This window comes from Microcaecilia unicolor, chromosome 2, assembly GCF_901765095.1.
Source record: "Microcaecilia unicolor chromosome 2, aMicUni1.1, whole genome shotgun sequence".
Taxonomy (NCBI): domain Eukaryota; kingdom Metazoa; phylum Chordata; class Amphibia; order Gymnophiona; family Siphonopidae; genus Microcaecilia; species Microcaecilia unicolor.
In genome coordinates this window covers 419588215-419612300 of record NC_044032.1, presented here as the reverse complement: position 1 = coordinate 419612300, position 24086 = coordinate 419588215, and the positions used below count along the sequence as shown (strand labels likewise).

At 45.5% G+C, this 24086-nt stretch overlaps 1 protein-coding gene across 3 annotated transcripts in view; it reads right to left on the bottom strand.

Annotated features, from left to right (window-relative positions):
- Positions 1-24086, bottom strand: part of RAP1GDS1 (Rap1 GTPase-GDP dissociation stimulator 1) — a 222491-nt gene that overhangs the window by 74212 nt on the left and 124193 nt on the right. For all 3 annotated transcript variants that reach the window (XM_030190713.1, XM_030190714.1, XM_030190715.1), the window contains one exon: positions 20428-20556. In XM_030190713.1, the coding sequence (XP_030046573.1) occupies positions 20428-20556 (129 nt within the window). The remainder of the gene's footprint in view (positions 1-20427; positions 20557-24086) is intronic.

Below are 24086 nucleotides of genomic sequence, written 5' to 3'. Positions count from 1 at the left end.
GGGGAAAGGCACGACAGGGACCCAGCACCACTAGGTATGTCTGCTCAACTGCTCACTCTGCTCAACTGGGAACCAGTTGACCAACTGGACCAGGAGCAAGGCCTCAGAACCAGAGGGAGGAAGTCTGTCCATCCACCTGCTGGAGATACAGAACAGAGCTCCATGCTAGCAGCTCAGCTCCTCAGTATCTCCACCTGCTGGTCGATGGACGTAACTACCCACTCGTCCTGGAATAGTGGGAATGAACATAATGGAAAGAGGTCTATAAAATAATGAGTGGAGTGGAATGAGCAGATGTAAATTGCTTGTTTACGCTTTCCAAAAATACTAGGACTAGGTGGCATGCAATGAAGCTACTAAGTAGTAAATTTAAAACAAACCGTGTAATTAAACTCTGGTATTCGCTGCCAGAGAATGTGGTAAAAGCAGTTAGCTTAGTAGGGTTTAAAAAAAGGATTGGATAATTTCCAAAAAGAAAAGTCCATAAGACATTATTCAAGTTTCAAGTTTATTAAGAATTTACTATCCCGCCCCATTGTACTATGATTTCTGGGGGGCTTACACTCTAAAAAGAAAAGAAAGAAAAAAGAAAGGGGGATGAACTACAATGCTGATAGGACAGAATGGGATTGTACATAAGGAGAGGGATAAATCATTCAGGCTCATCTCGAGACTAGACTGACTTGGGAAAATCCACTGCTTATTTCTAGGATAAGTAGCATAAGAAATTGGCCATTGTTGGAAACAATACTGGGATTGATGGATCTTCGGTCTGCACCAATATGGCAATGCTTATGTTCTTAAAAATAAAAAATATATATATAAAATTAAATTAAAACCAAAAATACAGAAATACAAAAGTAGAAAAACCTTTACCTTAAGAAGGCTTTTATAACACGAAACACTTTTGATGGACTGTTCTTTAAATTTGGCCTAAGAGCTGTGCATCATAGAACAATAAGACTATGACAACAAACAGTAATTAAGAAGAAAAAAAAAAAGAGGAAAAGAAGTGATGAAAAGGAAAAAAAAAGAAGAGAAGACACATCCCACTGTGGGGGCCATATAGTGCTATCCTATAAAAAATAAGGATAAAAGGGGGGAAATGTATATATTGAGTCTGCAAATAGGTGGGAAAATGTGGGATACAAATGCAACAAATAAAAATAAAATATGAAGACTACACACTCCAAGTCTTAATTAAAAAAAAAAACAAAAAGAAGGCATAGGAAAAAAAAAACAGTAAACACTACCCATTAAAGGGCCCTTTTACTAAAGATTAGCGTGCACTACGTTCCCCATTTCCCAGAGGTATAAAATAGAACGTGCAGCATTTTTAAGCATTAGTAAAAGGCCCACTAAGAAAGCCATCAAGTATCAACCTCTCCACACAAACACACACAAAAAAAATCCAAACGATACAAATATGACACCCTTGTAGCGATCAAAATTAAACCAACCAGATGTGCCAAACAAACTGGAGGAGGATAATCAGAAAAGAGTGCAAATAAGAAAGAAAAGTAAAATAAAAAAATGAAGTCAAACATAGAAGAAAAGAAAATATCAAATCCCACCATCAACCAGCCTCTCATTACAAGGATAAATACGTATTAAATTTCAGCAAAAAGGTGAACAGAAGGAAAACATGAAAGTAAAAAACTAAAATGAAAAATAAAGACACAAAATTCTGCCATGAACCATTAAAAAAATACTAAAACGCAATGCTTACCTTAGAATCTAACTGCACAGATTATTCCAGTAATCATATTAGGAAGACTGATGACAGGCATGGGAAGGTTAACTTAAAAACTTTCTGTCTTCCCACGGACTGTTGTGACTGACAGCATGACCCAATGAGGGACAAATAAGTTTAAAAAGCAAAGGGGCCCTTTTACTAAGGCGTGCCGAAAAGTGGCCTGCGCTGGTGTAGGCGCATGTATTGGACGCACGACAGTACATTTTTCAGCGTGCCTGAAAGGCCTTTTTTTTTTTTTTGGACGAAAATGGACGTGCGGCAAAATAAAAATTGTCACAAATCCATTTTGGGTCTGAGACCTTACCACCACCCATTGACTTAGAGCTACGGTATCACGCGTTAACCGGGTGGTAATCATCAGCGTGCACACTGCCAATTACTGCTCTGTTAGCACTGCGTAGTAGAAAATAAAAAAAATATTTGCAGAGACGTGTATCAGACGCACATAAAAATGGAATTACCGCCCGGGGCACGCAGTAGCCAGGCAGTAGTTCCAAACTGACGCTTGTTGGACACATATAGGCACCTACACACCTTAGTAAAAGGGCCCCAAAATGCCTTAGAAATACTTTTAAATCTGCCAGATTAAGAAAGAAAGGGGGCCCTTTAACAATAAAGGATCTAAAAACCTTAGTAGTAAATACACATCTATATGGAAATTTTGTTTCAAGTAGTAAATCCGTTTTTAAGATATACAAAAAATACAGGCTCATACATCAGGTAAAACACCAACAGATTCACAATTAGCTGGGGTTTTTTTTTCTGTAAATAAAATTATGGCACCAGATCTCAATTTAGTAATCCAGTGTTTAATACTTATGAATATCTGGTGTTGTCTCTATTGAAATTGGATATGACAATTCCACCAATTTATCAAGCCAGCCTGGTGGATAAAATTTGGTCTGATATATTGTGGTCTGGATGTTTGTTCCCCGAATATTAGGAAATCAGCCCCTTTGAATTTTAGGTTCCAGCTGTTTGAATGGATTCAATTGCAGTTGAATTTTGGTATTTTTCCTGCAGATCTGGGGGAGATTATAGTTACGCCTATCAATAAAGATAAGAATGTTTCAATTTTCACTGGTATATAATTACAGATCAGTGGCATCTATACTGTTGTTTGCTAAGTTGCTGGAAGGCTTAGTTGTTTCCCAATTAACAGAATTTTTGGAACATAGCGTTTTTCATTTTTCTCAATCTGGATTTTGTTCATTCTTCAGTATTGAGAATAACATTCATTCTTTAATAAGCGAGAGGAAACAGTATATAAGAAGTCTTAAATACACAGTATTCTCCTACAGCATTTAGGAAAGGTGATCCCAAAGCTGATACTGGAAGGTGTTTAAATTTTATTTTCAACTCTATGTATGTTATATTGTGTGAAAAAACTTATATAAAAAGCTGGGGCGCATGTTTACCTGCAACAGGTTTCAAAATCAAAGTACACATGTGCTTCCCCTTTGAGAACTGGCATGAAGTCCATGAATACAAAGTACCAGTGGACTTTGTCCCAATGTAGACAGTATAAAAATCACTCCCCAATATGCTTAGTTGCATCAGTTCTGGATTTATATTGTAACACCTATTATAAAGTGTCCCAGTAATTACACGGGCCTCTATTTCCAATGTTGTTGATCTATCATGCGATTGCTTAAGCAGAGTACCATTTGACTTTACCTGTGTGCATGAAATCATAGAAAGCCAAGTGATTTTTCTACTTAGCTCTCCCCAATGGAAAAAGTTTATAAACTAAAGTGTTTTAGATTTTGTTTTTTATTACATTTGTACCCCGCGCTTTCCCACTCATGGCAGACTCAATGCGGCGGGCAATGGAGGGTTAAGTGATTTGCCCAGAGTCACAAGGAGCTGCCTGTGCCAGGAATCGATGCTTTCCTTGTATCCTTTCAGATGTACTGACAAAAGGGAGTGCAGGGCTCCTGAATCAGTGGGGTCCTGAGTACAGAACAAGGCCCTGGACAAAGGAAAGCGGGAGGGTTTAGGTTTTGCCTCCTTTCACCTGTAATTATTGTAAGTAAAGTGTTTGTTGGAAAATCCTATGATCAGTGCAGAGTTTGACGGGGTAGATAACTGACCAAAGTTTTGCAGACAGTCTACAACAAGTGTGAAGATGTGCAGCAAGTGAGCTGTAAAGTGGTGAAGGGTACTGGGGGAGAGAATATCCAAGGGGTTCTTCCATATGACAAATGAGTTTAGGCGGTGATCAAAAAGTAGTGTTTGGGGGATATTAACAGACAGCTCCCCTTGGGTTCAGGGCACCCACTGATAAAGTGGACAACGAGAGAGATGTTTGGTAGTATCTTTTAGTTTTATAGAAGCTGCCTGTTGAGTTGCTGGTAAAAAAAAAAAAAGCCAAGTCCTGACAGACTAAAAGTGAGGAAGAAGGGAAGAGCAGCTCCATGATGAGCGGAATAAGGTAAGTCAGTGTTATGTATTTTTTTCATTTTTTTTTGCTTTTGTCAGTCTCTGAAGCAACGAATGAACTATTCACCCAGTAAATTATATTTTCATCTACAGACTGTTGGAGTAGACAGTGACAGAGTGCATGAATGCTCAGAGGAAAGTATATGAGACACAGAGTAATTAGCAGATATCCAACGAGCTAGGACTTGTGGAATGATTCTCTTCCAACGTACACTTATTATTGTTTTGTATATTCTTATGGGATGGGTGGGATAGGGGTTGCATTGCTAGTTATGCATGGCTTCCTTCACGTTTGTCTGCAATTTATCTGTTCTCTAATCATGTTAAATCTCGAAGAACATATAGTTATCAATATCAGAATTTAATTAACTGTGAGAATAGTGTGTCTAATAATGTCGAGGCACAGATAAGACCCAGACATCCACAAATTAGGAAGAAATTTGTAGCATCCTCAATTAAGTCTAGACAAAATCTTATATTTGAGTGCAATGCTTTGGAAGGTGTCTCTATGGTACCAGACCCTGCTGTTATGCCAATGTTAGGTCTGTAAAAAATAAGGTTCCTATTATTAGAACCTGGATAGAGGAACAACTACCAGGTTGTGTATTTTTCATAGAAACTTGGCTGACTTCTGATGATCCATTAATCAAGATCTGTCCACCTAGATAAAATCAATACTGTTAAGTCATGATAGGAAAAGAGAAAGTGTAGGCGCCTACAGGGAGATTGTAAGCACTTACATTGTTAACGTGTGTTAAAAACGCTAATGCACCTACTACAAGGCTTAGTAAACAGGGCCCTGAATGTCTAAACATAAACTGAAGCTAAATTCAGATAAAACAAAGTTTATACGCTTTGGGAATTGATCTGTTTTGACACCACCAATGATAACGATTAGGCAGAAAGATTATACATTGTCATCCTGTATTAAATTTTGGGGGATTCATCTAGACAGTAAATAAACATTAGAAACACATAACTTTTCTAATTTAGAAAACTTTTCTACTTTTTAGGAAATTATGACAAATAATTTAAAGATCAGTTCAACATACTGGTACAATTGATTATTTTGAGTCAATTGGACTGTTCGAAATAATTACTCAAAAAGCTTCAAACTATTCAACACATTGCACTCCATTTAATTTTCTCTTTGAAAAAAATCTGATAGTCTATCTCAATATTATATTAAGCTATCCTAGCTGCCAGTTGGTGCAAGAATTTTATTCAAGTTGTCATATTTTCTTTATAAGGTTTTATATGGTTTTTTTTAATCATTTTAACTTGGTGATAAGCACCAAGAATTTCAGGAAAGGGTATGAGAATCTTTTTTCTTTTCCATCTCCGAAAGGTATTAAAAGGATGAAAATCTGAGTATTTGCTGGCTTTTTGAGCTGCGAGATTAGGAAAAGACATTTCAATTATAATTAGATCAAAAACATTTTTATTTAGGAAGTGTGTTTTAAATCATGTGTAGCATAATTGGTTTAATTAAGATTTATGGAAATATTTTTTTGTATTTAAGTTTTATTGCACTTCCTGGTAATAACCAATCCTGCTTTGTTAACCGCTCTAAACTGGAAGGCTTGAGCAGGTAACAAGTTCTGTTATTATTATTTAACTGCACCACTCCACCCTGGCGCGAGTCTGCCCCTCTCACTGCTCTCCCCCCCCCCCCCCGGTGCTCTTTAGTACCTCTTCACTTAAAATGGGCAGCCTTCAAGTTGGTCTCAGGGTCTCTCCTCAGGTGCGTCCCACCTCCTCTGATGCAACTTCCTCTTTTCTGCATAGGCAGGATGCATCACACAGAAGGGACCCCAAGGCTGGATAATTACTCCGACCTCTTTTACTAAGGAGTGCTCACCTTTTTAGCGCACGCTAAAATTGGGCACCTGCTAAACATTAGAGACGCCAATGCATTCCTATGGGTATCTCTAATGTTTAGCATGTGCCCAATTTTAGTGTGCGCTAAAAACTTAAGTGTGCCTTAGTAAAAGACCCCCTAAGGAATGTGGGGACAGGAGAGAGAAGGGAGAAAAGTGACATGACTTGTGCGGAGCTGCAGAGAAGAGAGAAACCAGACTGAAGAAGGGGGAGATATACCAGAGCCTGGGGACAAGGTAGACTAGGAAGAAGGGAGAGGGCGAGGGGCAGGACTTGTGGGGAGGGGGGCAGTAAGGGGGCAGAATAGGAACAGAGCCACGGACACAGAAGGGAGATGCTGGATAGAACAAATATGGGTGCAGAGGAATGGATAGTGGACATGGACAGAAGAAATGTCACATGGACAGGAGACCATACAAAGATAGAAGAAACAAGGAAAAAAAACAGAAGAGACCCTGGGACCCACATCAAAGGGAAAAATAAATTGTTTAAACAACAAAGGTAGAAATAAGTATTTTATTTTGAATTTCATATTAATTGAAATATGTCTGTTTTTGGAAATGTACATCTCTATTATTTTGCACTTCAGTTTCTATTTCTCTTTTTTGCTGTACATAAAAAGTCTGATTTCTTGAGGTTCCAGTTCAGTTTTTTGTCTTCATATCCATTACTGATGTGTGGTCCCTAAGGCCCAGATGATCAAAAGCCCCGTGCTGTTCCAAACAGCGCCCTAAAAATAGCGCCGGGACAGCACAGGGCTTTTCTGCATCGATGATCAAAGATAATGCATGCAAATCTAAGCAGCGCTATTATCTTTGATTATCATGTTTAAGTGTGGGAGAATTGCGCCTGAGCATGCGCTCAGCACAATCCTCCTGCACTTGACAGGTCTGGGCTGTCAAAAGCCCAAACCTGTCAAAAAGCCTGCCGAGGCCCGAACAACGAGGGCTGGAGGACCAAACAACGTGTCTCCAGCCCCCCTCCCTAAACCTCCAGAAAACGTCGAGGCCGCCGGCGCCGGCCAAACCCTCTCCCACCCAGCGACGGGGGGGCTGGAGGTCCGGTGGACCTCCGGTCCCCCCGACGATCCAACCCCCTCCATGCCCAGGGAGGGCTGGAGATCAGGTGGGTCTCCAGCCCCCCCCCAGAAATTGTGGTGGCTGCCTCCGGCCAAACGCTGTCCCACCCACCCTCCCACCCAGCGACGGGGGGGGGGGGGGGGGGGGGGGGGGCTGGAGGTTTGGTGGGTCTCCAGCCCCCGAAAATCTCAGAAATCATTGTGGCTGCCTCTGGCCAAAGGCTATCACACACTGTTATCCATCGACGGGGGGGGGGGGGGGGGGGTAGATTTTACATTATATGTTCTTATTATTATGTTATTTTATTAAATCAAGGTTTTTTATGGTGATATATATGTTTTTATATGTTTTGTTGTTAGACCCCTGAGCCAGGTGTTGTTTAACGCCGAAACACGGCCCGTGTCGGGTCACCTATCAATAAATACTCCTGTTGTCTCAGTCTTGAAGGCCAAGTGCTGCTTTTTTTTCTCTGTATCTTCTATGTATGCTGTTTACCCTCTCTGTTTGGTTTGTCTCCAACACTTAAAGACATGCTTCCTTGAGATAACCGAAGGTGATTACAGCTCCTCTGCACAGGCTACACAAGGCCAGAAACTAAAACAGAGTACCAAATAAGGATGGGCTTTTGGACTGGTCTGGTTAGATGCAAGAAAATTATCAGGCAAGACCAAATTTTCAATCCTTTTGGTCCTAACCAGACCAGTCCAGATTACATATGTAAGAAAGCTGCTTCTTGCCTGGCTTGTACATCTAAACTGTAAAATTTTGTAAAAGAATATAAAGACCAGAGAGTGGCCCTACAAATTTCTCCCAGGTAGACTGAGCCAAACTCAGCTAGGATTGCCAACTGGATCCAGATTCACCCAACAGGGGTTACCCCACTGTATTCCTTAAGAAAAGCAAAGCTATAAATCCCTACATGTAATGGGGTAAACCAAGGACTAGATAAAACCTGTCGGGCGAATCTGCATCCAGTTAGCAACCTCAGACTCAGTCCAAGAAGCCTCTAACACCCTGGTCAAATCAGCTCTGAGAGAACTTATCAGCTTTTGAGAATGTAGGCTAGAGTAACTGTTTCCTTCAGCCAAGGAGAATTAGTGGCTTTCAGGGCTACCTATCCTTTCATAGTTCCACCAAATACAAGTAAACAAACAGATCTATGGAACTTACTAGTTACATCCAGGTAATAGAACAAAACTCTATGAATATCTAAACATCTGAGAACTCCGAACTCATCCCCCAATCTTCCCACTGAAAGGGAGGTAACCTGACCACCTGATTCATATGGAAAACAGACACCACCTTTAGGAAGAAAGAAGGGAATGGTGTGAAACAAAACACTGGGTTTTGTGAAACTTAAGAAGGAATATGCAAATAGGCTTCCTTGAGAAGAAGAGCTAAGTGAAATTCTCCTGCCAATATCACCAAAGTGACCAAGTACAAGGTTTCCATCCTGAAATGGGGAAAACAGAGATTCCAGTTCACTCCTTCAAATTAAGATTGGCCAGAAGGAATCTTTTTTTCTTTGGAACCAGAAATTAAACTGAATATCGTCTTGCCCTCTCTCCTGCTCTGGGACAAGAGCAACTGGAAAGGCTAATGGCTCTGGGTGCAATGTAGATAACACTGCAGCCTTTTTGGCAAGCATTTGACAAGAAGAGTCTAAAAAAAGTATCTACAAGATGGTGGAAAAATTCCTATTTGTATCCTCCTTTGACAACATCCAAAACCCACACGTCTGAAATGTTTTGGGCCCACTCTTCGGAAAATGCAGACAGCTGACTCCCTATCCACTTCATTGAGGGTTGATCCTAGAGTGCTTCATTGTGAACCTCAAGAACTTCCTGCAGTCCTTTGACCCTGGTAACCTTTTCTACAATGAAGGCAAAAGGATAAAAGATCTGTCCTACAGCAATGAGTGCTGCAAACTGGATCTGCTAGGTCCATAAAACCTTGCATCCTGGAATTACAAGCAAACTTGTTGAGCTCTGGGGGAACCTTCTGGCAACCCCTAAGGCCTTAACTCTCCCAGATCATTAACAATCTTTTCTAAATCTTCTCCAAAGACCAACTATCCCCTTAAAGGATAATTGGCTAAAGGTGGGGGTAATCAGCTAAAGTGAGTTTGAGGCTGTATCTGCTGACCAATAATACAACCATAAGAACTCCCTAATGTAAACAGGTACTGGCAAATATGGTTGAGGTCCTTCTCAGATCATACAAGAATCAGCCACATAGGCCATACAAAATTCCACGCAGGCTGCTTCTTTGGACTCCTCCTCCTATGACACGTCTCCTGTCTGTTGAATCCAGTGCAAACATGCTGCTACTACTACTTATCATTTCTATAGCGCTACTAGATATACGCAGCGCTGTACACTTGAACATGAAGAGACAGTCCATGCTCGACAGAGCTTACAATCTAATTAGGACAGACAAACAGGACAAATAAGAGATAAGGGAATATTAAAGCGAGGATGATAAAATAAGGGTTCTGAACAAAGTGAATAAGGGTTAGGAGTTAAAAGCAGCATCAAAAAGGTGGGCTTTTAGCTTAGATTTGAAGACGGACAGAGATGGAGCTTGACGTACCGGCTCAGGAAGTCTATTCCAGGCATAAGGTGCAGCAAGATAAAAGGAACGGAGTCTGGAGTTAGCGGTGGAGGAGAAGGGTACAGGTAAGAGATATTTACCCAGTGAACAGAGTTCCCGGGGAAGAGTGTAGGGAGAGATGAGAGTGGAAAGGTATTGGGGAGCTGCAGAGTGAATGCACTTATAAGTCAATAAGAGGAGTTTGAACTGTATGCGGAAACAGGGAGCCAGTGAAATGACTTGAGGAGAGGGCAAATATGAGCATAGCGACATTGGCAGAATATTAGTCGTGCAGCAAAAATTTGAACAGATTGAAGAGGAGAAAGATGGCTAAGTGAGAAGCAAGCTGCAATAGTCTAAGCGAGAGGTGATAAGAGTGTGGATGAGGGTTCTGGTAGTGTGCTCAGAAGGGAAAGGGCAAATTTTGGTGATATTATAGAGAAAGAAATGACAGGTTTTAGCAATCTGCTGAATATGTGCAGAGAAGGAGAGGGAGGAGTCAAAGATGACCCCAAGGTTACGAGCTGATAAGACAGGAAGGATGAGAGTGTTATCCACAGAAATAGAGAATGGGGGAAGAGGAGAGGTTGGTTTAGGTGGAAAGATAAGAAGCTCAGTCTTGGCCATGCTTAGTTTTAGTTGGCGGTGAGACATTCAGGCAGCAATGTCAGACAGGCAGGCTGATACTTTGGTCTGGATTCCTGCTGAGATTTCTAGTGTGGAAAGGTAGATCTGGGAGTCGTCAGCGTAAAGATGAAACTGAAAACCATGGGATAAGATCAGAGTACCAAGGGAAGAAGTATAGATGGAGAAACGAAGAATCTGTTGAATCCAGTGCAAACATGCTCTAGATAAGTCCCAAATCAGTCACTTCAGAGGCCTGTTTGCGTACAGACTCCAATTTATAATAGTGTATATCTTTCAGAGCTGTACCACCCTCAAGTGGCATAGCTGTCTCTGTGGTGACCGCTGCCATCAAGGCATGTACCTTCAGTAATTTCAACTTTTCCTTCTCTTCAGGAAGGAAAGGGTAAAATATGGCCACTGCTCTTCCCACATGAATGCTGGCCTCAGGAGCATTTCACTCTGCTGCAGCAATGGCTTGAACTGATGAACCTGAAACACTCCAGTGGGTTAATGAATCCATTTGAAGATATGAACCCCAGAAACTCATGAATACTGAAATTATGGTTCCGCAATACTCAAAGCATCTAGATGTATAATCATGGGGTCATCTTCTGCCACCAAAACTCTCAAGGATCAATTAAAGAGGACCTTTTATCCACTAAGCATACTTCAGCAGCTTACACCAACTCTCCAAAAATAACCAATAGGACCACAGCGTCCTCTAAGGTAAAATTATGTATCATACCTGATAAATTTCTTTCCATTAATCATAGCTGATCAATCCATAGACTGGTGGGTTGTGTCCATCTACCAGCAGGTGGAGATAGAGAGCAATCCTTTTGCCTCCCTATATGTGGTCATGTGCTGCCGGAAACTCCTCAGTATGTCGATATCCAAGCTCCATCCGCAGGACTCAGCACTTAGAGAATTACACCCACAAAGGGACACTCTGCCCAGCTCACCACCGCCGAAACGGGGGAGGGGAATTAACCCAGCTCATCCCCACACAAGTGGGGGAGGGGAATCCGTCCAGCTCATCCCCGCGGAGCGGGGGAGGGACACCACCCCGCCGATGCGGGGGGATCTGGCTTATCCTGCAACCGCAACCGCGGGAGGAGCTCACTGACCCTAACACCGCCGAAGCGGGAGGGGTACAAAGCTGCCCTACAGCCGCACGAAGTGGGAGGGAGCGCCGGCAGAATTTATGTCTCAATCCAGCCCCGTAAAACAGAGGGGAGAGGAATGCAGCAGCTCACTGTAACACAAACTCGTCTCAACTCTTGAAGAATCCAATTGAAAAAACTTGAACACGAAGTCCTCCTGAACAGGAACTGAAGACTAAACTTGAATCTGAAATGCAACCAGAATATAAACAGTACAGATATCTGGGAGGGGCTATGGATTGATCAGCTATGATTAATGGAAAGAAAATTATCAGGTATGATACATAATTTTACCTTCCATATTATCATGCTGATCAATCCATAGACTGGTGGGATGTACCGAAGCAGTACTCACCCAGGGCGGGACATTGAAATCCCTGACCACAACACTGAAGCTCCAAACCGGGCCTCCGCCCGAGCAGCCACAGTCAAGCGGTAATGCCTGGAGAAGGTATGGGCCGATGCCCAAGTTGCCGCCTTGCAAATCTCTTCCAAGGAGACGGACCCGGCCTCTGCCATCGAGGCCGCCTGAGCTCTAGTGGAGTGAGCCTTCAGCTGGATAGGCGGCACCTTCCCTGCGGCCACATAAGCCGCTGCAATGGCTTCCTTGACCCATCTTGCCACTGTAGGCTTAGCAGCCTGCAGACCCTTACGAGGACCTGCAAACAGGACAAACAGATGATCCGATTTCCGGAAATCATTGGTCACTTCCAAGTATCTGATGATGACTCGTCTCACATCCAGATATTTGAGAGCAGAGTATTCCTCTGGGTAGTCCTCCCTACGAAAGGAAGGGAGACAGAGCTGCTGATTCACATGGAAGCGAGAAACAATCTTGGGCAGGAAGGAAGGCACTGTGCGAATAATCACTCCTGCCTCAGTGAACTGCAGAAAAGGCTCTCGACATGAGAGTGCCTGGAGCTCGGAAACTCTTCTGGCTGAAGAGATAGCCACCAAAAAGACTGCTTTCAACGTCAGGTCTTTCAGAGATGCCCTCGACAAGGGTTCAAAAGGCGGCTTCTGCAAGGCTCTTAGCACCAGGTTGAGATTCCACGCAGGCACCACTGAGTGCAGAGGAGGGCGCAGGTGATTAACTCCCTTGAGAAAACGTACCACATCTGGCTGCGAAGCCAGGGAAGCACCCTTCAGGCGGCCCCTGAAGCAAGCCAGAGCCACTACCTGGACTTTAAGGGAACTGAGCGACAGGCCTTTCTCCAGACCTTCTTGCAGGAACGCCAGTACTGAAGAAATTGGAGCAGTGAAGGGAGAAAGTGAGCCTGCTTCATACCACGCTGCAAAGGCACGCCAAACCCTGGCGTAAGCAGTAGAAGTAGAGCGCTTCCTCGCTCTCAGCATAGTGGCGATGACCTTGTCTGAGAAGCCCTTCTTCCTCAGACGCTGCCGCTCAATAGCCAGGCCGTAAGACCAAAGGGGGAGGGATCCTCCATCACCACGGGACCCTGATGCAACAGGCCCTGCTCCTCTGGCAGCCGCAGAGGGTCGTCCACTGAGAGCCTGATCAAGTCCGCATACCAGGGACGTCTGGGCCAGTCCGGACCCACCAGGATTATCCGGCCCGGATGCTTTGCCACCCGGTCTAGTACCCTGCCCAACATGGGCCAGGGCGGGAACACATAGAGAAGCTCCTGTGTCGGCCACTGCTGGAGAAGAGCATCTACTCCCAGAGATCGAGGGTCCCGTCCTCTGCTGAAAAAGCGCGGCACTTGGCAATTGGCCGATGACGCCATCAGATCTAGGCTCGGCTGGCCCCAGTGCTTCGTGATGTCCGATAACTGCCACTCTCCGGGATCCAAGGTATGGCGACTGAGGAAGTCCGCCTTGACATTCATGACTCCGGCAATGTGGGCCGCTGACAGCTGTTCCAGGTTCGCTTCCGCCCACTGGCATAGATTCATGGCTTCCTTGGCTAGAGGGGCGCTCTTGGTACCTCCCTGGCGGTTGACATAGGCCACAGCCGTGGCATTGTCCGACAGGACCCGTACTGGCTTCAACGCCAGTACCGGGAGGAACTCCAAAAGCGCCAACCGAATGGCTCTGAGTTCCAGGAGGTTGATAGATCACTTTGCCTCTGCAGGAGACCAGAGCCCCAGCGCTGTCCTTCCCAAGCAGTGGGCTCCCCAGCCCGTCAAAGAGGCGTCCGTCGTGACAACAATCCATTCCGGGGTCACAAGAGGCATCCCTGCAGACAACTTGTCTGTCTTCAGCCACCAGCTCAGCGCCTTGCGCACTGCTGGGTCCAAGGGAAGGCGCACAGCATAATCCTCCGACACCGGAGTCCAGCGCTGCAGCAGAGAGTGTTGTAGTGGTCTCATATGAGCCCTGGCCCAGGGCACTACTTCCATCGTGGCCGTCATAGAGCCCAACAGCTGCACATAGTCCCAAGCCCGAAGCATAGAGGCTACTAGGAACTGGTCCACCTGAGCCTGAAGTTTGACAATCCGATTGTCCGGCAGGAACACTCTGCCCACTTGGGTGTCGAATCGAACTCCCAGATACTCCAGGGACTGAGTCGGGCGCAGCTGGCTTTTCTCCCAGTTGATGATCCACCCCAGGGAGCTCAAAAGAGCAATCACCTGGTCCACAGCTTTGCCGCACTCTGCATAAGAGGGGGCTCGGATCAACCAGTCGTCCAGATAAGGATGGACTTGTACTCCTTCCTTTCGCAGGAAGGCCGCGATGACCACCATTACTTTGGAGAAGGTCCGCGGAGCAGTAGCCAACCCGAACGGGAGGGCTCTGAACTGGAAGTGTCGGCCCAGGACTGCAAAACGCATAAAGCGTTGATGAGGAGGCCAGATGGGAATATGCAAGTACGCTTCCTTGATGTCCAAGGATGCCAGGAACTCCCCTGCCTTCACTGCCGCTATAACAGAGCGGAGAGTCTCCATGCGAAAGTGCCGAACTTTCAAGGCCCGATTGACCCCTTTGAGGTCGAGGATAGGCCGTACATAAGTACATAAGTAGTGCCATACTGGGAAAGACCAAAGGTCCATCTAGCCCAGCATCCTGTCACCGACAGTGGCCAATCCAGGTCAAGGGCACCTGGCACGCTCCCCAAACGTAAAAACATTCCAGACAAGAACCTCCTTTCTTTGGTACCACAAAGTAAATGGAGTAACGTCCCTTGCCAAGCTGATTTTCTGGCACCGGAACGACCGCACCCAGGCGGATGAGATTGTCCAAGGTCTGCTGCACTGCCACAGCTTTGACCGGAGACTTGCAGGGAGAGAGTACAAACCCGTCTCTTAAGGGTCGGCAGAACTCTAGCTTGTAGCCGTCTCTGATGACTTCCAGAACCCAAGCGTCTGAAGTTACCCTGGTCCACTCGCCCAGAAACGAGGACAGGCGTCCTCCAATCTGCACTGGGCCATGGACCAGGACCCCGTCATTGGGTACGAGACCCTGGGGGAGGACCGGAGGGCGCACCTCCGGGACGGCGGTCTCTGCGAAAGGAATGCTGCTTGGGGGAGAAGTTCCTCTTGAAGGAAGAGGGGGCAGAGGAGCCCGACTTGCCCGGGCGGTACCGACGGGCTTCCTGAAACCGTCCTCTGGAGATACCGGGGCGAGCACTGGCCCGAGCCCTGACCTCTGGTAACCTCTTGCCCTTAGACGTGCCGAGATCGGTCACAATTTTGTCCAGCTCGACCCCAAAGAGCAGCTTGCCTTTAAAAGGCAACTTAGCCAGGCGGGACTTAGAGGCATGGTCCGCAGACCAATGTTTCAGCCAAAGCCAGCGCCGCGCAGAGACTGTCTGAGCCATACCTTTAGCCGAGGCTCTCAAGACATCATACAGTAAGTCTGCCAAATAAGCCAAGCCCGATTCCAGGGCCGGCCAATCAGCCCTCAAGGAAGGATCCGAGGGGGAAGCCCGCTGCACAATCGTCAGGCACGCCCTGGCCATATAGGAGCCACAAACTGAGGCCTGCAAACTTAAGGCAGCCGCCTCGAAGGACGACCTTAAGGCCGCCTCCAATCTTCTGTCTTGGGCGTCCTTTAGGGCCGTGCCACCTTCCACCGGCAACGCCGTTTTCTTAGTCACCGCAGTGATTAAAGAATCCACGGTAGGCCAAAGAAAGGCCTCCCGTTCACTTTCAGGCAAAGGATAGAGGCGGGACATAGCCCTAGCCACTTTGAGGCTCGCTTCCGGGACATCCCATTGAGCCGAAATTAAGGTGTGCATGGCATCATGCACGTGGAAGGTTCTAGGCGGGCGCTTCGTCCCCAGCATAATGGCGGAGCCAACAGGGGCTGAGGGAGAGACGTCCTCTGGAGAGGAAATCTTCAAAATGCTCATGGCCTGCACTAACAGGTTGGGCAAATCCTCTGAGCGAAAGATCCGCGCTGCAGAGGGGTCATCCGCTCCATCCGAGCGGGAATCCGTCTCCTCCAAGGAATCCCCAAAGGACCGTTGGGAGAACTCAGATACGCTGCCCTCATCTACATCAGAGGAAACAGAGTCCTCTAAGGCCTGGGAATCCACCCGAGGGCGTTTACTTCCGGGGGCCTCAACCCCTTTATCGGACAAGGGAGAAGGGGCAGCGTTTTGCATAAGGAAGGCCTGATGCAGCAGCAAAATAAACTCGGGGGAGAAACCCCCCAGACTGTGCACTTCAGCAACCTGGGCCACAGCCCTAGACGCACCCTCAACCGGCGCTCGCAAGAGCGGGGGAGAAACATGCTGCGCATCCAAGATGGCATCCGGCGCGACACTCCGCGAAGGAGCCGCGCGGGAAGAACGGCGCTTAACTTTAGCCGCTTTTTTGCCGTCGCCCAAATCAAGGGCGGCCATGGCATTAACGTCTCCCAGCTCAAGGGCGGCCCAAGAAGAAGCCGTCCGAGCAGAGTGGCCGGCCAAGATGGCGGAGGCAAGCAGCGGGGGATGGGCGTTTATGGCGGGAAAAACCGCCGCACCGAAGGAAGACCCGGGACACTGACCGGCCTCCGAACTGACACCCAACAAGGGCGAATCAGACTTTAAGACCCCCGCATCCCCGCTAGAAGCGCACACGCGGTCCGGGGAGCGATTCTTCGCGCCCTCGCCCTCCGACGCCATAGGCCACGTGGAGATCGATCGGGGAACCCCCTGCCCGCTATAAAAAGATAAAAATTACCTGCTTCTTGCTCCGAGCTGTAACGACCTGGTGTCCCAGTGAGTAGCTGCAATAAACGTTTAAATAAACGTCGAAATAAACGCCTTTAAGGACGTCCAAAATTTTTTTTTTTTTTTTTTTAACGGAGCCAGCGGGAGGGGGGAGAAAAGGAGGGACCTGGCGCCACCAGGTTTGCACTTGCTCAAGAAGAGCCCTCAACCCCAGGTACTCAACAAAACCTAAAGATTAGGCTTGGAGACCTAGCCAGAGCTGCTGCTGTGTGTGACCACCACCTGCTGAGATAGAGAACATACTGGGGAGTTTCCTGCAGCACATGACCACATATAGGGAGGCAAAAGGATTGCTCTCTATCTCCACCTGCTGGTAGATGGACACAACCCACCAGTCTATGGATTGATCAGCATGATGATATGGAAGAAGGCTATCCTTGGTCTTTTATCATGAGAAGGGGTATCTACAAACTCTGAGATCTGAACTCTGAATTTGCCAGTCTGTCCTGCAACTGACAGAAAAGAAATGCCTTGTGAATGAGGAAGACAAACTCTGGGAAATATCACAGATCTGCTGCTACCCAGCCAAAACAGCTTCTGCTCCTTGCCTAGCTGAACCGCCATTAATAGAATGAGCAAAAGAAACTTCTGAAGCAAGGGAATGTGAAGATACTCCCTCCTTGAAGTTCAGCTATCCAGCATCAGGAAATGGCATCCTCCCCTGCTATTTTGAATGCTGACTCAGATTTACTTCCTGAAGGAGTAGAAGGTGGCTTCTTACTCCAGCACCATCCACTGGAGCTTTCTAGAGCCAGACGTGCCTGCTGTGTATGTACAAAGTACAAGAATTCCTGCAGCAGGCCTTGTAGTACCCCAAGGAACTGCTGCATTGGGCACCACAGTGTGGGCACCTCTTGGTAGTCTTTGGCAATTTGCTGTGACCGTTCAACCCAAGGAGGTTTTATGACAGGAAAAGTCATGAGCCTATCTTGCCCATTCTGTGGGCTGAAGGCAGTGGGTGGAGCTTGCTGCCATATTCTGTGACCCCAAACGTTCACAGACACTATTGAAAACTAGTGATGTTTATGACTGCCTATGTGTGTTTTTGGGTTTTTTTTTATTTTTTATTTGAAAGCTTCTGATATGGTCCTGGGGCATGAGCCACAGTCCACAGGTATGGGTGCTTCAAAGCGGCAGGCTCTCTTTTTGTAGGGAGCAGCTTTAAGAAAGGCACACACACAGGAGTAGCTTAGTGGTTAGAGCACCAGTCTTGATATCCAGAGCAGGGTTGCCAAATAAAAAAAAAATTCCCACACAAAACCGCCCAAAAACCGCACACACCCCACCCCCGCTGTCATCAACCCCGCCCCTTCCATTATCACCCCCACCCCGCCGTCATCAACCCCACCCCTTCCGTCATCACCCCATCCCCGCCGTCATCAGCCCCACCCCTTCTATCACCCTGCCCCCACCATCATCTGCCCAATATGTCAGCAAACCCCGCCCAAAATGTCACAAACCCCGTCTCTGTCGCCATTAGCCCCACCCCCCGCCGGCCGAAAAACCGCCCCAAAACCCGCACAGAAAAAACAAAACCGCAACCCGCCGCGGGCAAAAGTTTCCTGCAGCAGGTTGCGGAAAACCCATCTGGCAACTGTGATCCAGAGGTGGCCAGTTCAAATCCCACTGCTGCACCTTGTGATTTTGGACAAGTCACTTAACCCTTCATTATCTCAGGTACAAAATTAGATTGTGAACCCTCCAGGGACAGAGATATACCCAGTGTACCTGAATGTAACTCACATTGAGCTACTACTGAAAAACGTGTGAGCAAAATCCAAATATTGTTTTCAGAGTCTGCAAATGTTTGGGGGTCACAAAATATGGTGGCTGCGAAGTGCAGACAGCTTCAACTTTTTGATGTCATCATGTCGCCTGTCATAAAACCTCCTTGGTTCAACTGCACTCCTTCCAAAGCACTCAAAACACTGTGCAGCTCTGACTTTCTGGCTGTATTCTCTCAGGGCCAATGCTGTTAAGTAAACAAGGCCACAATGCTCCTAGTGCAAGAGGCACTTTAGGTACGAAAAGCAGCACCGAGAGAACCTGTGACAGTGCTCAGGTCCATAGTGTGACAAGACTGGACAGTCAAAATATTACAACTAGTGCTGCTCTGGGTCCCATAAAAAATTACTCAATGACATTTGCTCAGAACATGCTGCTCTTGATGAACTTACCAATGGGGAAGGGGAGGATGAGGAGACAAGAGTTCCCTCTGGAATAATACCCTCTTCTGTCATGTCCCCTACCTCAACGCAAGCAGTGTCCTCGGGCTGCGTGGGGTCCCGTTGACACGCACACTTGACTGGCACTGCCTGAGCCATGTGTGTGTAGTCCTCTCTGGGTTTGTTCACAGAGCGGTGGTTGCAGGCTCCTTAATTGCTTTCCTTCCATGCACCGGTTTCTGCTCTCTCTCTCTCTCTGCCTGGCTTCCAGATAGCTTTGCTTCCACCCACCTGGGTCTGCTCTTCCTCTGCCTGGCTTCCCTTGCTTCTCTCCTATTGGCCTTCTGGTTCCTCCTTCCCCTGCTCTTGTCCTATGGCTGTGCCCCTTCTCCCTGTTGATGTCAGATGCCAGCACTTTATCAGCTGAGCTCTCCCTGGACTCCATGCTTCGGCTTCTAGTTTGGTAGGTGTTTCTAACTCTGTAGTCTGCTTCTTATCTACTGGTCCCTCGTTGCTGTCTTTGCCTGTACCTGGTTTACCCTTCTGCCTGCATCTGGATTACTCTCTTGCCTGCCTACTGACTTTCGCCTGTACCTGGATTACTCTCTTGCCTGCCGCCTGCCTACTGACTTGCCTGTACCTGGATTACTCTCTTGCCTGCCTACTGACTGCCGCTTAAACCTGGATTACTCTCTTGACCTGCTGCCTACCTGGCAGATACACTCATCACCCCACTTCCAGCTCCGTCCCGTAAGTCCTGCAGGCCGCCCGCACCTAGGGACTCAACCTCTGGGGAATGGCGGTCAGCGCAGGTGAAACCCGGGGTTGTCCAGCCACCAAGCAGAACCTGGTCCGAGTACCGGGCTCAGCAGCACTCTACTTGGTACAAGAACTCACAAGTCTGACACCTTCAGTAGTCCTGTTAAGTGGGGTCAAATAAAAAATAATAGAAAAAAAAAAAGACAAGGGGGGGGGGGGGGGCTATTCAAACACGACAGAGTCTGGTTGGAAAAGTAGGGGAGGGACCTGGACTCCTCCAGGTATAGCCCAAAGTGCAGAACTCCTGATTCTGCTCCATCCACAAAAATTCAACTGGATGACCAGTTCTCCAGTTGGGCTCAAGCACTACCTCAACAGAAGTCCTCAGCTGCATGGAATGCTTGTCATCATCTGTGGGACATAGAACACTGCTAAGCTGTAGCCACACAGTGTCTTTTATAGTGCTGAGCTCACAGCTCATTGGTCTTATTCTCCATCTGCTGGCTGATGGGGGACAACCCATGCGTTCTGGACTAGTCTGGTTAGGACAAAAAGGAACTGGTGCTTTCAGTTGAAATATGTGAGGCCTTAGCAGCAAACTAATCATAAAGAACAGTTTTCAAGAAAGTATTTATTTATTTTTTCATTCTGAGGTACCTGTCCAATGAAATGCTCAATGAAATATACCACTCACTTTACAGATTCAGTCAGATGATTGGTTTAGTTTATTTGAAAAACTGTCAAATTATGTGAACAATAAACTTTACATTAGAGGACTTACCAAGTTCTGCTAAATTGCCAAATGCAACAAGGCACATTTCTGTGAGAGCTGAATTTTGGCTGTGAATGCCCAACAACTTCACTAGTGTAGGAATAACACCCATGTTGACAAGCTGTGCTTGCAGAGAATCTAAGATACAAAAGATTCCAAATGTTAATGTTACTAATAAGGAGTTGTTTTCTTTATCACTTTTTCCCCAACATGAATGTTGGAAAGATCAACATAGTTAAAATTTCATCCTTAATTTAATTAGTTAGTGGAATTCAAGAAAACAAACTTGAATGTACTTCCAGCCACTTTACAATCTTCCTCCTAAAATTTAAAAACAATGAGCACAGGTATTTTGACACTTGAAAGGTAGAACAAGCAGCACACCATGTACCAACAACTCGGACACTGATCACAGTTTAAGGGAAATTAAAGTTAAATTAGGCAAGAAACCAGAAGATTTAAGAAGAGAGAGTCATTCCAAGCTACCAAGAATAGCAATCTGTACATACAATTATTTGCTGCAAAATAGAAAGGTGCTCAAAGATTGTTCAGAGAAGCCAGAAAACGTCTTGCAGAAACATGGGTTATTTATAACCAGTTTCCTGCTGTCAGTTTTCATAAGAAAATAAAGCTGAAAGAAATTTGTAGGAAAAAGAACACAACACCGATTCAAAAACACAAATTCTGATGAGATACTATTTTGTAGTTTACCTGGAGACTTCCGTGACAAGAGGTCTTATCTAGAAGTATTATACAAATTAAAATGACATACTTCAAAATAAATGAGAAATTATTCAGAAGCTTATGCGCAGAACAGATATTTCTTCAAAAGAAGGCACTGGGCATAACCACCGCAATTTGAGATCACAGTCTTAACACACCACTTATATTACTGGGAAATAACAGCTGGTTACTGTAAAAATAACTTGGCAAACCTGGAATTAACCAAAGCCTTGCACTGAACATTTCTATGTGTGCATTAGCGTTTAACACGTGTAAACCATTTACGCACATTAAAAATGCTAACACTCCCATAACGCCGCTTAGTAAACATAGGCGTTCGGCAGGACCAATATGAATTCAACTATGAATGCTATCTTCCACTATCTACACCAGCAGAGTATTCTCAATGCAATACCCCCAACTAACAAAAGAACATCTTCAGAAAAACTTGTAGTTCAGTAATGTTCTAAGTTACCCAAAACATCTTTCCTTTAAAAAACACAAACAAACAAACACAGAAGTCTGCAAACTATTTACAACATCCATTTACCGGAATGTGATCTTGCACAGGGAATCATCCGTTTGCAAAGCATCATCTTGTCTCTGTTCTGGACACTATACAACGGTGTAGCAAAGTTGCTAACAAGTAACGGTTACCATGGACAGCAGGATATCTGCACTCATAAATGGGCAATGCCATCTGACAGAACCTGGGTTGGATCATTCATCATAAAGATACCAGAGCTTTCTAGCATGCTCAAATGAAAATGAGTGGGATGTGTCAATTTACATCATTTGCACAGGGCCCCTTCAATTTAGTATTTGGCTATAAGTTGGAGAAAACATATATTGGGATGCAGAAATGTTTTATTAGGAAAACACTTGCTACTGGATAACAACTTTGCTTTGGCCAAAGACAAGGATAGCCATTCTAACACCTGAAAATAACCAGCTACAGGTTTTCCATTCCATACCATTCATAAAAATTAAAACCTTGTATACATTAAAATGCTCTAAATAAGGAATAAATAATTAAAATATACAACCCAAACTAAATTATCTACCATTACATTCCATTTATTAGACTTGGCCTTAAATTTATTAATATACTCTAAATCAAAAGGGAAAAATATAAGCAGAACCATGTTAATGGGAAATTAACATTTTTGTTGGCCATATTTACATTTTTTTCTTTAACAAACAACCTGGAAACAAAAATTGGCTTTAGAGAGAATACAGTTTGCTTCTACATCTCAAATAAACTTTTCAAGACAGACTGACCAAAGTGACTATGAATCAGGGGTCTTTTTCCAGTAGTAACATGATATACAGTGGTGGAAATAAGTATTTGATCCCTTGCTGATTTTGTAAGTTTGCCCACTGACAAAGACATGAGCAGCCCATAATTGAAGGGTAGGTTATTGGTAACAGTGAGAGATAGAACATCACAAATTAAATCCGGAAAATCACATTGTGGAAAGTATATGAATTTATTTGCATTCTGCAGAGGGAAATAAGTATTTGATCCCCCACCAACCAGTAAGAGATCTGGCCCCTACAGACCAGGTAGATGCTCCAAATCAACTCGTTACCTGCATGACAGACAGCTGTCGGCAATGGTCACCTGTATGAAAGACACCTGTCCACAGACTCAGTGAATCAGTCAGACTCTAACCTCTACAAAATGGCCAAGAGCAAGGAGCTGTCTAAGGATGTCAGGGACAAGATCATACACCTGCACAAGGCTGGAATGGGCTACAAAACCATCAGTAAGACGCTGAGCGAGAAGGAGACAACTGTTGGTGCCATAGTAAGAAAATGGAAGAAGTACAAAATGACTGTCAATCGACAAAGATCTGGGGCTCCACGCAAAATCTCACCTCGTGGGGTATCCTTGATCATGAGGAAGGTTAGAAATCAGCCTACAACTACAAGGGGGGAACTTGTCAATGATCTCAAGGCAGCTGGGACCACTGTCACCACGAAAACCATTGGTAACACATTACGACATAACGGATTGCAATCCTGCAGTGCCCGCAAGGTCCCCCTGCTCCGGAAGGCACATGTGACGGCCCGTCTGAAGTTTGCCAGTGAACACCTGGATGATGCCGAGAGTGATTGGGAGAAGGTGCTGTGGTCAGATGAGACAAAAATTGAGCTCTTTGGCATGAACTCAACTCGCCGTGTTTGGAGGAAGAGAAATGCTGCCTATGACCCAAAGAACACCGTCCCCACTGTCAAGCATGGAGGTGGAAATGTTATGTTTTGGGGGTGTTTCTCTGCTAAGGGCACAGGACTACTTCACCGCATCAATGGGAGAATGGATGGGGCCATGTACCGTACAATTCTGAGTGACAACCTCCTTCCCTCCGCCAGGGCCTTAAAAATGGGTCATGGCTGGGTCTTCCAGCACGACAATGACCCAAAACATACAGCCAAGGCAACAAAGGAGTGGCTCAGGAAGAAGCACATTAGGGTCATGGAGTGGCCTAGCCAGTCACCAGACCTTAATCCCATTGAAAACTTATGGAGGGAGCTGAAGCTGTGAGTTGCCAAGCGACAGCCCAGAACTCTTAATGATTTAGAGATGATCTGCAAAGAGGAGTGGACCAAAATTCCTCCTGACATGTGTGCAAACCTCATCATCAACTACAGAAGACGTCTGACCGCTGTGCTTGCCAACAAGGGTTTTGCCACCAAGTATTAGGTCTTGTTTGCCAGAGGGATTAAATACTTATTTCCCTCTGCAGAATGCAAATAAATTCATATACTTTCCACAATGTGATTTTCCGGATTTAATTTGTGATGTGCTATCTCTCACTGTTACCAATAACCTACCCTTCAATTATGGGCTGCTCATGTCTTTGTCAGTGGGCAAACTTACAAAATCAGCAAGGGATCAAATACTTATTTCCACCACTGTAAATGTGTAGACAAACTCTAGA